Here is a 14,394-nt window from a genome sequence, read left to right as displayed (position 1 = left end):
AAAAACCCGGGGCCTTCAAGGGCGCAGAGGTCAGCGCAAGATGACTGTCTCGAGTAGTCTTCCCGAATCACCGCGTGATCAGATGAGTAGCGTCTTATAAATCCTTAAAGACATAAAGAAGACGACAGTCGAGCTTACTAAAGCTCACTTCATGTTGAAATCAGATATGAAGCATGTGAAAACCAGCCAAGACCTAATTGAAGGCAAGCAAACCAATATTTTACGCCGTCTTGAATCACTAGAAAATAAATCTGAAGCACTACACATATTTTGCTGTAATTTCACCAAAATTCAAGAAAGTGTTGACCTGTTGAAAAAGCAGCCGGGCACCAGAGTATCGCGCTTAGACGACTTCGAAGACAGATCAAGACGGAATAACTTGGTTTTTTACGGCATACTCGATTGCGATGTGTCATGGTGGCAAATTTAACTGAAAACTATGGATGCCTTGTCGACAGCGATGAGAAATGCATTACCACTGAACTCAGTTGAACGGGCGCATCGAATCGGGACTTTTCAAAAACGAATTGTCGTCTGGTTTTAAGGAAGCTATGAAACTTTAAAATTAAGGAGAGCACATTTTCGTCGCGCAGCCAGCTTAAAGGTAGTACCATTTCAGTATCTGAGTACTTCTCGCCTGTGAGGAGGCTCGCTCGAAAAAAGCTTCGCAAATTTGGTAAAAACCAGCCTAATTCCCCCTCACCTAAACCCAATTTTAACAAGGTTTTCATTGATAAACGATCTTTCATGTATGAACCAACAAGTGACAGTGTTAAGGGAGTTAAAACTGGTTTTCCAGATCACGGAAGCCTACATGGCAATCTGCGTCATCATCCTAATACATAGCAATGCGCGAAGGGCAATGGCGTATCCTTAACACCACAAGCCTCCGTGCTCGTTGCAAACGCTAGAAGTGTGTTTCGCAAACACGACGAACTTGTATCGCTCATCGGTAGCCGTAGTGGTGATATGATTGCATTGACGGGAGCGTGGCTACAGCCTCTTGTGCAAGATAGTGAAATCTTCGACTTGTCTTGATTTCGTATCTACCGTTGCGATCGCACTGCTGCGAAAGGGGGAGGCGTACTACTCGCTATTTCAAAGTCCCTGCAATGTCATCAAGTCCAGGTTCACTGCAACCTGGAAGCTGTGTACGCGTGCGTTGATATCCGTTCCAGTAAAATTACGATCGTTGTTTGCTACCGCGCTCCATCCTACCCATCCACTTTCACCGCTGAGCTGCACGATGTGCTTAACACCCTTACTTCGCGGCATCCTCCCAACCCCAATATATGACTGCAGGATTTCAACTTCGCCAAGATATGCTGGGCAACTGAACCTCTGCATTGTTACCCATTTTCTTTACTAACAAACAACTTTCTTCATCTTTGCTCTGTGTTTTCCCTAACACAAATGTTATTAGAACCAATTAGGCTCTCATAAAACGCTGCTAACCTCCTTGACGTAACCTTATGCTCTCATCCTGACATAGTTACCTCTCCTTCACGCTTACCGGGCTTAAGCGACCACCTGGGTCCGTATTTCAACATATCTCCCATGGTAAAACCAATAGATGAAAAAAATAATGGTATTTCATCACTATGATTGGGCGAAATTTCAAGCTAATATTATGTCTACAGGCGTGTGGTATTTGACTGTTTGAATGAGGCGCGTGGGCGCCATCACTCGAGAAATGAGGAGGAAGAGCGAACTGGGCTCGGCTCGAGCGCTGCAACCGTTCTTGTAAATATAACCTGTAAATAATCGCTGGTCTTACTGACCCGTCCTTCGCGTAATATTGTGGTGGAGGTGGAACGTCCCCCGTCCCTGCCACAGAGCTCCGAAGCGGCCGCACCGTCGTCTTCTCAGCCACGGCTTCGGATGGAACCACCCCTTCACCATCTACACCTGTGGTGCCAACCATAACGCGCGTTACGGTCCCTAGTCTCCGGGATCCTGTGACATTCTCCACCCGAAATTACGTTGACATCGATGACTGGCTCAGTAGTACGAGCGTGTTAGCCAAAGCCACCACTGAGACCACACCATCATGGTTGCCAATGTGATTTTTTTATCTCTATGGGGCACCGCGTGTCTCGTTTCACACTCATGAGGCAGGGCTCTCCAATTCGGACATCGAAGAGCACCTTCGCAATCTGTTTGGCAACCCGTCAGGTCACTGACAAGTTGCGTGAAACGAGCTTGCTGCTCGTGTCCAGTCGTCGACCAAATCGTATGTCTCCTACATATAGGAAGTGCTCGCGCTTTGCGGAAAGTCGACGAGCACATGACCGAGGTTGACAAGGTAGGCCATCTCCTAATATGCATAGCGGACGACACCTTAAATTTGCTCGTCTATAACGACGTTTCTACCGTCGACGCCATCGTCAAAAAATTCCACCGCTTCAAGGTAGCCAAAAGCCGCCGCGTAGTCCCGATTTTTTCCGGTTCCCAAACACCCCTGCCACGTCCTCTTGCTCCGCTCTTACCGCCAGACGACGATTTCAAGAGAACGTCACATGTATCATTCGCCGTGAGATTGAAGCGATGACTCCGGTCTCCTTCATCCATGACCCCATGACGTACCCTAGACGAAGCGGCTCCCACTATTTCCATTACTCAAGCAGGTGTGCGGAAAAGATTGCAAACCTTGGCATCCCTACCACCTGCACTGTCTCCCGAATTGATTCGACACCCATTACCATGTCCACACCCCAAAATGAGCAGTATTTACCTCCGAGGCCACGCAATCCTGCTGAATAGCAAACCCCAGACGACAAACCGATCTGCTTCCGCTGCCACGGCGTTGGTCATGTATCCTGCCCCTGCCGCACCACCTGGATACCGCCGTACTCGAGCTCGTTCCCTGCTCCTCGCCCATGCGCTGACGCTCGCCGCTATTCACCTCACCGTCTCTACACCACTTCGGATGCCCCTGACAGCCGCTCCTCCGTGCGATCGCCGTCGCCTCAACGCAATCGCCTCCCGTCACCCCAACCTCACCGCTTTTCCTCGCCAACTTAATGGCCGGAAAACTAGGCCATGCAGCTCTTGAAGACACTGCTGCATCGCGTTCGTCCTGTCCAAATCCTCCGTTGACGCTCCTCACCAACACGAACCAAATTGAAGTAGACTTAGATGGTGTTCCGTTGACGGCATTATTGATAGTTGAGCCTCAGTTTCCATAATGAGCGCTGACCTATGTCGTCGCATCAAAAAAGTTCTCACGTCTGCCATCACTCGAGACGTGCGCGTCATCAATGGCGCCACTGTTGTCGTCAGGGGTATCTGCACTGCTCGCTTAGGAATTGCTCGTCGCCAAGTCCGAGTCCTGTTCACCCTTCTGACCAGTTGCCCTCATGATCTAATTTTCGGGCTCAACTTCCTGAGGACACACTCTGCCCTCATCGACTGTTCCATCGGTACCCTGTGCATCGAGCTTCCTTTTCTTTCAGGCGTTCGCCCTGAACGCCCTCTGCACTACATCGTGTGTTCGCTTACCTCCAAAAGCCCTAACCTTCGTCGAATTGGCCTCAACGGCAACTGTGCCTGATGGCGACTCTGTCGTCGCACGTGTTCGTGATGTACTCCTGGAGCATGACATCTCTGTTCCACACTTCGTCATAACCCTTGCCGTTAATCGGATGTGTCTCCCTGCTAATAAATTTGGCTTGACGAAGCAAGTTTTACCTGTAGGCATAGCGGTGACCATAGCGGTGGCCATTGACACGACCACGTCAATGCTTTTGCAGCCGACGCGTCTCCAGATCCTCTTGATTACCCGCAGGATGCCTTGAACTTCGACGGCCGATTACTTCCTATAGCCGCTCCGAACCTCGCACCTGACCAAGGAGCCACCCTATATCGCCTTTTGTTCTCAGGCCGCGACATATTTGACACTGTCAAGCCACCACTTGGTCAGACGTCCCTTGTTAAGCATCAGATAAACACTGGTGATGCTATTCCCATTCACCGTCGACCATACCGCGTGTCCACAGCAGAGCGGCAAGTTATTTAGCAGGAAGTACACAAGATGCCTTCCAGAGGTATTGTTGAGTCCTCGTCGACTCCTTGGGCGTCCCTGGTCGGGCTCTTCAAAAAGAGAGATGGCACATGGCATATCTGCGTCCATTAGCGCCACCTAAACCAAATTACTAAAAATGACTTTTACCCTTTACCACGAATCGACGACGCTATTGATTCTCTTCACGGTGTGAAATACTTTTCATCCATTGACTTTCGGTCTGGCTATTGGCAGATTTCCGTCGATAAGCAAGATGAAAAAAAGACCGCTTTCGTCACTCAAGAGGGCCTCTGCCAATTCAAGGTCATGTCGTTCGGTTTATGCAATGCCACCGCCATGCTCTAACGATGATCGACTCTCTTCTTCAAGGTATCAAATGGCCAACTTGCCTTTGTTACTTCGACGACGTCCTTATGTTTTCGCCTAGATTTGAGACGTACCTTGAGCGCATCGCAGCTATCCTTGACGTCTTCCGCAAGGCTGGCCTCCAATTAGACTCGCCGAAGTGCCACTTTGGGTGCCGACAAATCACAGTGCTAGGTCATCTGGTCGAGGCTTCCGCTGTACAAGTGGGCCCGCACAAGGTTGCAGCAGTAACGGCTTTTCTTGTACCTCAATATGTCAAAATCGTCTGGAGCTTTAGGGGGATTTCTTTTTATTTCCGACGGTACGTGAAAGATTTAGCAGTACTCACTCGACCACTCTCTGAACTTCTGAAGAAAGACGTGTCTTTTACGTGCGGTTCCACTCAGCTTTCCGCTATTTCATGCCTTATCACGATTCTCACCAATCCACCAGTCTCGGCCCACTTTGACCAGTCTGGACCTACAGAGGCCAGAACCTCTGCCTGTGCTTATCTGATCGGTACCGTTGTATCGCAACTCCAACACGGACACTACCGCCTTATGGCCTACGCTAGCCGGCTCCTGACTCGCGTCGAGTGTATCTTTTTGATTACCGGATGCGAATGTCTTGCTCTTGTCTGGTCTGTTTCAAAGTTCCGCCCATATTTATATAGCACGCCCTTCTCAGTAATCACAGACCATCATGCTATCTGTTGGCTTTCGTCACTCGAGGATCCTATTGGCCGGCTCCGTCGTTGGGCCCTCCGACTACAAGAATATCCCTACACAGTGATTTACAAGTCGGGATGTCAGCACCAAGACGAAGATTGCCTCTCTCGCTATCCACTCGAAGACGTGCCCTCTACGCCTGATACTGACACCGACGCCTGTGTTCTACTGCTCCATGTCACCGACGAGCAGCGTCGTGACCCGTTCTTGCGTATAATCATCGACCACCTGGAATCGTCACTTGCCGACAGTTGCCTTTCGCTTATTCACGCTTCAAGATGACGTGCTCTACCGCCACAACGTTCACCCCGATGACCCTGCGGTACTCCTAGTGATCCCTGAATACCTTCGCTCGGCTGTTCTTCACAAACTTCCTGACCTCCCCACTGGCGGTCACCTGGGTGTGTCACGTACCTGCGACCGGATCCCGCTACACTTCTTTTGGCCAGGGTTTCCTCATTCCATTCGAAGATACATAGCTGCGTGTGAGAAATGCCAGTGACGCAAGACACTATCGACGATCCCTGCAGGGTACCTTCAACCACTCGACATTTCCGCGGAACCATTCTTTCGGATTGGTTTGAACCTAATTGGCCCTTTTCCGCCTTCTACCTTAGGTAGCAGTTGGATCGCTGTGGCCACAGATTACGCCACGTGCTACGCCATCACCGAGCGCTTCCTACAAGCTGCTCCAGAGATGTCACCGATTTTCTTCTGCTCGACGTGATTTATTATACGGATCCCCACGACAACTTCTGTCCCACAATGGCCGGACATTTCTATCAAAAGTTATCATGAACACCCTGCAGTCCGAGGCCACGAGGCACAAGCTATCCACAGCATATCATGCGCAATGAAATGGCCTCACGGAGCGTCTCAATTCCACTTTCGCAGACATGCTCGCGAAAGATCTCTCTTCACACTACACTGACTGGGACCTCGCTCTACCATTTGTCACATTTGCTTATAATTTCTCGCAGCACGACACAGCCGGTTATCCCCATTATTCTTTCTGCCTGGTCTCGCATCAGTACTCTAGGGAAATTGCCTGTGACCACCTTCCGAAATCGCAAGAGAGTCGAAGGCATTTGTACGACCGGCGGTGCTTGAACTTACACTTCCCGCCTGATTCTTTGGTACTTTTATTGTCTCCGTTGCCTCAGGTCGGCCTGTCAGAATAACTGCTGTGTTGGTACACAGGCCCATAACGAGTGCTTCGTGCCGTGACTCACGTCCCATCTGCACCCCAGTCGAGTGACAACGTGCACGTTACATGACTGAAGCAGTATCACCCTCCCAGTGATGACATTTAGACGCTCCTGGGCATACGCCGCCGTGGGATTATGCTACACGCGCATGGTATTTGATTGTTGAACGAAGCGCGTGGGCGCGATCACTCGAGATAAGAAAAGGAAGAACGAACTGGGCTTGCGCTGTGAATCTAACCGGTCAGTGTGGCAGCCACTGTTGTAAATTGAACTAAACTGTTTTCAAAAATGAGACACATGAGCTCACCGACAAGCTTATTCCGTGAAGTGTAATATCCTTCAATATTCAGAAACTCTGGTCCAACTCCAATTTTAAGAAGGCTTGCCAACCAAAAAAAGAATGACCGTATCGAATAGCAAATAAATGTTGACTGACACCGAATGGGAACGCTTAGAAGGTGGCGAACACTACTTACAGAGAAGGTGAAAAGCTGGTAAGAATGCATTCCAAGTACACACTTTGCCTAATTTACTTGCGAATGAGCCTAAAAATGTTTTGCCGTGTTATTAACACTTCCAAAGATAATTCGGTCACATCGATCGATTTCAGTTGCTCACCGGTACCCGAAGATGCGTGTCCTCATATTCTTAATTATGTATTCTGTAACAACTTTGTCGTGTGTAATGACCCTGTGCTTCACACTCTTGAGTGCTGCAATTACGCACCTATAGACTTTATAATCATGGAACCTCTTGGGATCGAACGTGTAAAAAAAGATCTGAAGGTGTCCTGGTGCTGATTTAGTGAACGCGAAATTTCTGAAGAACACTGTTGTTTATTCATCTCTTCTGCTTTCATAAAATTTTCAGCAATCCTTAGATGGCTGTTAGCTACCTGCAAATTGGAAGGTCCGGAAAGTGGTCGCTTTGTACAAGTCCGGTAGCATACATTCGCCCCTCAACTACTGCCCCATGCCCCTCACCAGCATTTCATGCAAGGTTCTAGAAGATGTTTTGCACTAACATTTAGCAAAGTCACTTAGACAATATATCAATTTTTCCCAAAAGCCAACTTGGTTTCGTAATAAATTTCTTTTGTGGAACTCAACTTCTTTCTTTTACTCAGCCATCATCTTATCCTCGACAAAGGTTAACACGCAAACTGTCTTTTCTTTAATTTCGCCAAGGCCTGTGACAAAGTGCGCCATAAATTGTTTCTATTAAAACTTAGTAAACATAATGTTGATGCTAACCTGTTTGCATGGCTTGAGCATTTTCTCCTTAATCCGTCACAGTATGTTGTGTTAAACAATATGTCCCCATTTCATCTTGTAGACCCTGATTTACTCAAAGGATCAGTTATTGGCCCTCTTCTCAATATATATTAACGATTTACCAAATGACGTTCTTCTCTAATATTTACATCTTCGCAGATGACTGTATTTTCCTCCGTGAAATCTCGGACAAATCTGATAAGAAAGTCTTACAAGACGATGTAACGCTATCTCTAACTGGTGTGAGGTTGGGTAATGCAACTTGACGCAAATATTTGTAAACGTATGCGTGTAACTCTCAGAAATATTCCTCCGCCGACCTATAAGCCTAGTGATGCTCCCCTAGAGGTGCTAAACTCCTATAAATACCAAGGCATCCACATAACCTCGTCACTTTCCAGGTCGTTGCACTTCGATAAGACAAATAACAGTACTAGGCACATGCTTGGTTATCTTCGCCGAAATTTTTCTTGTGCTCCTACATCATTAAAATTATTCCTATACAAAATGCTTATTAGGAGTAAAATGGAGTATGGCTCATCCATCTAGGACCCGCTCCTCGAAACCCTTATTCAATCATATCAACTAATCCAAAATATTGCCGCACTTTTCATTCACAGCAATTAAAACCGCACATCAAGCGTAACTGCCATGAAAAACTCTTTGCTAGTTGCACCTCTTTCAACATAAATAATGCACTTAGACCATGTTGAAAGAGGTGCAATTAGCAAAGAGTTTTTCATGGCAGTTACGCTTGATGTGCGGTTTAATTGCTGTGAATGAAAAGTGCGGCATTATTTTGGATTAGTTGATATGATTGAATAAGGGTTTCGAGGAGCGCGTCCAAGATGGATGAGCAATACTCCATTTTACTCCTAATAAGCATTTTGTATAGGAATAATTTTAACGATGTAGGAGCAGAAGAAAAATTTTGGTGAAGATAACCAAGCATGCGTCTAATATTGTTATTTGTCTTATCGATGTGCAACGACCTGGAAAGTGACCAGGTTATGTGGAAGCCTAGGCATTTATAGACATCCAAATATTTCGTAAACTGTGTTTCCACCATATTTCATCTAGCATTGATCATAGCCATAAGGTTGGAATCATTCAATGCAGCACCAGAACCTGTAACGAATCAATTATTCCTAGGACCTTTCAGAAATGGAACCACCGTCCCGGCGCAGTTGTTGCAATCACGGATAACTCAGATACGTTCAGCCTTATGAGACATCATCACTCCCAGATACAATTGAATAATCAGTTTTGCTGTAATAACTAACCCTTTTTGCTGCTTCGTTATTTACATGCACATGCTTTTACTCAATCCCTTCGGCGATATTTGAGTCTTGAGGGTACAAACAATAAAAATAAGAAAAAGAACGCTACTTTCGTCCCTCATAGTTCGTTGCTTTCCTCCCCGTCACTACTGCGTGACAATAATCTCACGATACCGTAAAAAGTACGCGTTTCGTTTCACCCTGCCGGGGCTGAAATGAAAACGAACATTTTGTAATTATTTGTTAACCGATAAAGAACTTGTACACTCCACGGCACGCGTTCATCTTCATACGTATACATTCGTTGTCAAAATTGCTTCTGCAAGGGGAGTTCGCATGACATAAGGACTGTAGACAGAGAGAACAAGGAGATTTATCAGTATTAACTTAGCACTCTGATTTACCGAACACTAGAATCATTGCCCCTCTCCACATCTATAGCATCCTTAACTCCCCTTGTTACGTTACCTGGTGTAGCTTTGTGCTTTATTTGTACTTGATTCATTTGTACACAAAGAGAACTATTATAAGGAGGGTGACAGCTTCTGTGAACATATATAACTATCCCTTTACAGAATACATATCCCGAAGGCTATGAAGCGTGAGGACCTGCTATATTGTTTTCGTTGTACAGGGTACTCCTAGATAAGAGGATACTGACCAATCGATGATGTGTGAGCTCATGCGCCGAGCTGTTGGCTTCGATGTAGGCTCTCGACAGGTTTTCAAGGCAGTCAGGAAAAAAGAAACTTTGCCCTTTGGTTTCCGTGGCCAGCTTCTCAAGTTTCTCAGCAGCTTTGTCACCCATCGTCATTGTCACTACTTCGACCTTTGCCGCTAATAGTTGAGGCAAGACGTCATGAATGTAGGGCTGCTCATTCTCCACACCGTCGGTCAAAAGAACAATACTTGCTCCTTCAGGACTCTCACTGGGAGTATTCAGAACCTGCGCGTAATAAATACAGCTTAAGCATTCTCTGGGTGTAATAATAACACACGTTTTACCACTATTAAAAAATTGGTATCGACATTGTGCGTGTGGGGAAACACCATGTTGGTATTTCCGCTGGATAAATCGCCACCAGACAAAAAAAAAACTATTTCAAAATTTGTTCAACATCATTTTCAGCATTTGCCATGCAGTGTTGTGTGCGTTGCATGAATTTTGTCGCACGTTTTTTTTTTCTCTTTCTTCTCATAATAAATGTTTGCCTATGCTAGAAGGCATGCTATGGTTCGTGCGTATATATATCCTTGACTGAATGGGTGGTTATCGCGGGAATGAAGGTAACGCAGCTGAGTACTTCTAAGGGTCATTGATTACATTAGGCTTCGCTGATGGGGTAGTCCAAGTGTTACCTGAGCGTAGACAGGAAAGAGTGTCTTTGTGATGTGCTATATTTGTACAAAACGCCTAGATGGTTTTGTCTACTTATCGTGACTAATAGTTGCAAAGAACATTTGATGCATCAAAGACGAATTCAATACTTTGTTTCTAACTAAATCTGTGCGCTGCGGTTTTGACTTGTTGTGTTACCACGAGAAGTAATATTTCTGCCATGCCTGCCACACCTTGCCGGGAGGAAGTGCTAGCGAGGCTTCTGTGAAGCTTTTGATGCCTAGCATTATATCGCGAGTTGTTCAGAAACTTGTCAATCAAGAGAACACTTTTCGCAAAACAGAGAAAGAATGTGCAGGTAAATCATTACGTGCACGCCTTATAGCTGTCATTTGGACTACAGACACACACGCCCTATTGTCCGCGATAACACTTGGCGCGCCTTTGAAACAGATCCTATAATCCTGTCGATTTCGCCCTTTCACCTGCGCCATACCTAGAAACAAGAAAGTAGGCGTTAAACCTAGGCGACAAATGCCTAAGCCGGTACCGGAAGGGCGATAGCAAGCAGATGGAACGCTACGGCAAATAGCCTGCTAGTGAGCGTGAAAGGCGACTAAGCGGGACCCAAGACGAGAGGATGTTTTAAACCGGGACAAATCTATGTTCGGCAATTTAATTATGCCTATCTCCCTGCTAGTATTTCTCACGTGTGTATGAAAATAATACCCGACGTGGTGGCGTAATGGCTACGGTATTGCAGTGATCAGCACGAGGGTGCAGCATATTATGCAAGCCACGGTGGCCGCATATGGAGGGGGGCGAAGTGAAAGAACGTGTGTGCATCGGGCGCCTACTTAAGAATCTCAGGTGGTCAAAATTGATTCGGAGTCTCATCACTTCGGTGCGCCTCATCATCATATTGTGGCGTGAACTTGCTCATCTTTCTCCAACGACCGCATATCGCCGGCTTACAAATGCTAAACACAGTTGGTAGGCCCAGGACGCACCTCATCTGTCGGAAGTTTCTCGAATGTTTTCGGTAGCTCTATTCATTGCCTGTCGTAAGCGAACCTTGTGTAATCTGATTTCTTGCGCGACGCAAATTGCCAAATACTTGGCAAACATTGCCAAAGCACACGGGTATCAGTGGTTATGCTGGAACGTTCAACAGGTAATGTATAAAAGCTGACGTGCTTCACCCTCTGATGAGACTTCAACTATCGCTGACTGTGCTGGTCACTGTCGTTGTACTTTCGTTTTCGCTGGTTTTGTGGGTACAGGTTCGCCCAATAAAGAGTACGTTTCGTGATTCGCAGCTTTGCTTCTGTGTTCTTAACCTTCACTACAACGTGGCATATGTTGGAGTCGCTTTTGCTTTCATGTGCCCGACTCCTCCACAAAGGCATGATCCAAGCCAGAACCCATTAGACAGCACCGACGTTGCCCTCGACCAACGAGCTAGCCCCATACTACAAAACCTGGCCTCCGGAGCACGGGCTTCTGCCCGTTACGACCAGAACGGCCAAGACTAAGTTTAGAGCTTTGACGGCGGATAGAGGATCGTCTTCGTAATTCAACAGCAAAGCGAGAGACTGACATTCGGTAAATCATCGAGTGAACACTGAATTCGTGGTGGAGGCGAAGGAGACGATCACAACGTTCAACAACTGGAGCAGGGAGGACAAGCTGTGCCGTCTCTAGTTTGCTCTGGATAACGCTGCTCGGACTACGTGGGGCTGGTTTCGTGAAACATTCTTGATGACCTTCGTGTTTTATGGAAGGAAGTGCCTTACGTTCTATTGGAAAGCGAGTTAAGCTACCGAAGAAGACCATCGCTATCTACACGTAATAGATTAGCGGCCTCTTCCGCTGCGCGGACCCCGGCATGCCTGAGGACAAGCAAATTCGGTTCGCCATGCCAAGGGCAAAGCAAGAACACTTCGACTGACACGCTTTCGACTTTTGTGAAACCCTCCCAAGATCACGTGAGAATTTACGATAGAGGCAACCATAATTGATAAGAATCTCTAAATTCATTCTATACAGTGAAATTTCTGCCTGGTACCTATAGCAAAGCCGTCCCATCATTATGCTTCAATTAGTTGCGCGAGAATACAAGAGCAGTTGTGCGAGAAGAACTACGACAGATGTTCCCAACGTCGCAGGCCCAATTGAATTTGATTGCTGACGTAGTCGGAGAGGAACTCCAACAGTCCAACAGTCTCAACAGATCGGCAGTCTAAGCTGTCATGACGAGACGTAACAGAAAAGAGACAAGGCCGCGCAGCCGTTATCCGAGGCCGCGACCAAACCGAAACGCAAGACCACGGACTACTATGCTCGACGTGCTTCTCGATGGCCATGCCGTTACCGTGGTAGTGGACACAGGAGCTGGCTACTCCGTCATGACTAGACGCATCGCTGCCCAGTTGAAGAAGGTTAAGAATGCGTGAGATGGCCCTCAATTCCAGTCAGCTGAAGGGCACCCGATAACGCGCACTGGAATCTGCAAGCAAGGATTACAGTGCATAACCAAACGTACCCTGCGACGATTGTTATCATGCACAATGCTTAATGGCCGTAACCCTCAACGTGGTCTTCATAGGCCTACACGACGCAGTCATCGAATTAAGATCCAAGTCAATAACGCCATTCAACGACCATTTGATATCGCCGCTGAGATCTTTGAGTCACTAGGCCTTGAGTGTGCATGATGGTCCAGTCAGCATTCCGTCTCGTTCCAGCTTCATAATTTCCATCAGCGCCAAAATTCATGTCGCAAGACAAATCGCTCGACTGTTTGGAGAAAAAAGCGAAGCTATTGCTCACAAACTTCAACCACGGGTACAGAGACCTCAGGAAGCATACGATGGCCGCGTTAATCGAGCAAATGGCGGAAACCAGCAATGTGCTTGTTCTTTCGGATTCTTTTGCATCGGGCTCAACAGCCATATTTCATGAACCGACATTCGAGATCAATCCGAGTTTCCCATGAGTAAGCCACAATTGCTCAAAAGTCTTCTCTGGGGATAAAAAGAATGCTCTTCGATGTCATCAAGCATTCGACAAACTCCAGTTGCTAAACATCGCATTATAACGAAAGAATGTGCTCGGTCACTCTGTCAAACTCTTACCGGGATGATACGCGGGAACGAGAAGTCATAAAGCAGCATGATGAAATGCGACGCGAGGAAATGATCCAGCCTTCGGAAGACCAGCGTGCATCTGCTGTGGTCTTGCTGAAGAAAAAGGACGGAGCCCTGCATCTCTGTGTTCACTATCGAAGGCTGAACAAGATTACGAAGCAGGACGTATATTCGCTCGGACGGATAGATGATGCATTGTACCGGCTCTACGATGATTTTTATTTCGCAATAATAAAGGCAAAAGCTGGCAATTACCAAATAGAAGTGGACGAGAGGGACCGCCAGAAGGCTACCTTCACCACGTCGGATGACCTCTTCGAGTTCAATGTAATGGTATTGGGATGTCTCTCGGCAGTGGCAACGTTTCAGCGTGTGGTGGACACGGTACTGACAGGGTTGAAAAGTAGCATACCTGTTTCGTCTAGTTGGATGACATCGTTCTCTTCTCAGGGAACGCATACAACCAACTTGGGCGGCTTGGTACTAGACGTCATCCAATAATCAGGACTTTCAATGAAGCTGGAAAAGTGCCCTTCGCACGCTCTGAGCTGTCCCTTCGCATGGTCTACAGTCTGCACTTATCCGCAGAAGAAATCATCCATGGCTGACTTCCCACAGCCCGCCGACAAGAAAGGACTGCGCTGATTTCTTGGCATGTGTGCCTATATAAGAGGCGCTTCGTCAGGCTTTTGACGCATGGCGAGTCATTCAAATAGGTAAAAAAAATACGACGTCACTTTCAAGTGAGAAACGCCGCGAACCATTCGAAGAGTTTCAGCGACAACTGGCATCACGGTCAGTCCTCACCCAAATCGATTGAACACCGACGTCCTTAGCGTTCAGTCACTCCGTCAAGACTGTTACCGTGTTTCGACGCCGGAACGAGAAGTGATAAAGCAACAAGTCTCGGCGCCGTCCAAGTGAAATGGAAAAAAGGAGTTGAAAGGGTCACTGTTTCGCCTAGCCGGTCACTCTCGAAGGCCGAAGCCACTCATTCAGCGAGGGGAAAAAAATGCCCTTCCGTCATTTGGGTGACCACGAAATTTT

General features: G+C 47.1%; 1 protein-coding gene across 6 annotated transcripts in view; it reads right to left on the bottom strand.

The window, feature by feature from the left end:
• Positions 1 to 14,394, bottom strand: part of LOC135913649 (calcium-activated chloride channel regulator 1-like) — a 248,513-nt gene that overhangs the window by 59,482 nt on the left and 174,637 nt on the right. For all 6 annotated transcript variants that reach the window (XM_070541096.1, XM_070541095.1, XM_070541094.1 and 3 more), the window contains one exon: positions 9,521 to 9,805. In XM_070541096.1, the coding sequence (XP_070397197.1) occupies positions 9,521 to 9,805 (285 nt within the window). The remainder of the gene's footprint in view (positions 1 to 9,520; positions 9,806 to 14,394) is intronic.

The sequence above is a fragment of the Dermacentor albipictus genome, chromosome 6, assembly GCF_038994185.2.
Source record: "Dermacentor albipictus isolate Rhodes 1998 colony chromosome 6, USDA_Dalb.pri_finalv2, whole genome shotgun sequence".
Classification (NCBI taxonomy): Eukaryota; Metazoa; Arthropoda; class Arachnida; order Ixodida; family Ixodidae; genus Dermacentor; species Dermacentor albipictus.
This window is presented reverse-complemented; position numbering and strand designations above follow the sequence as displayed.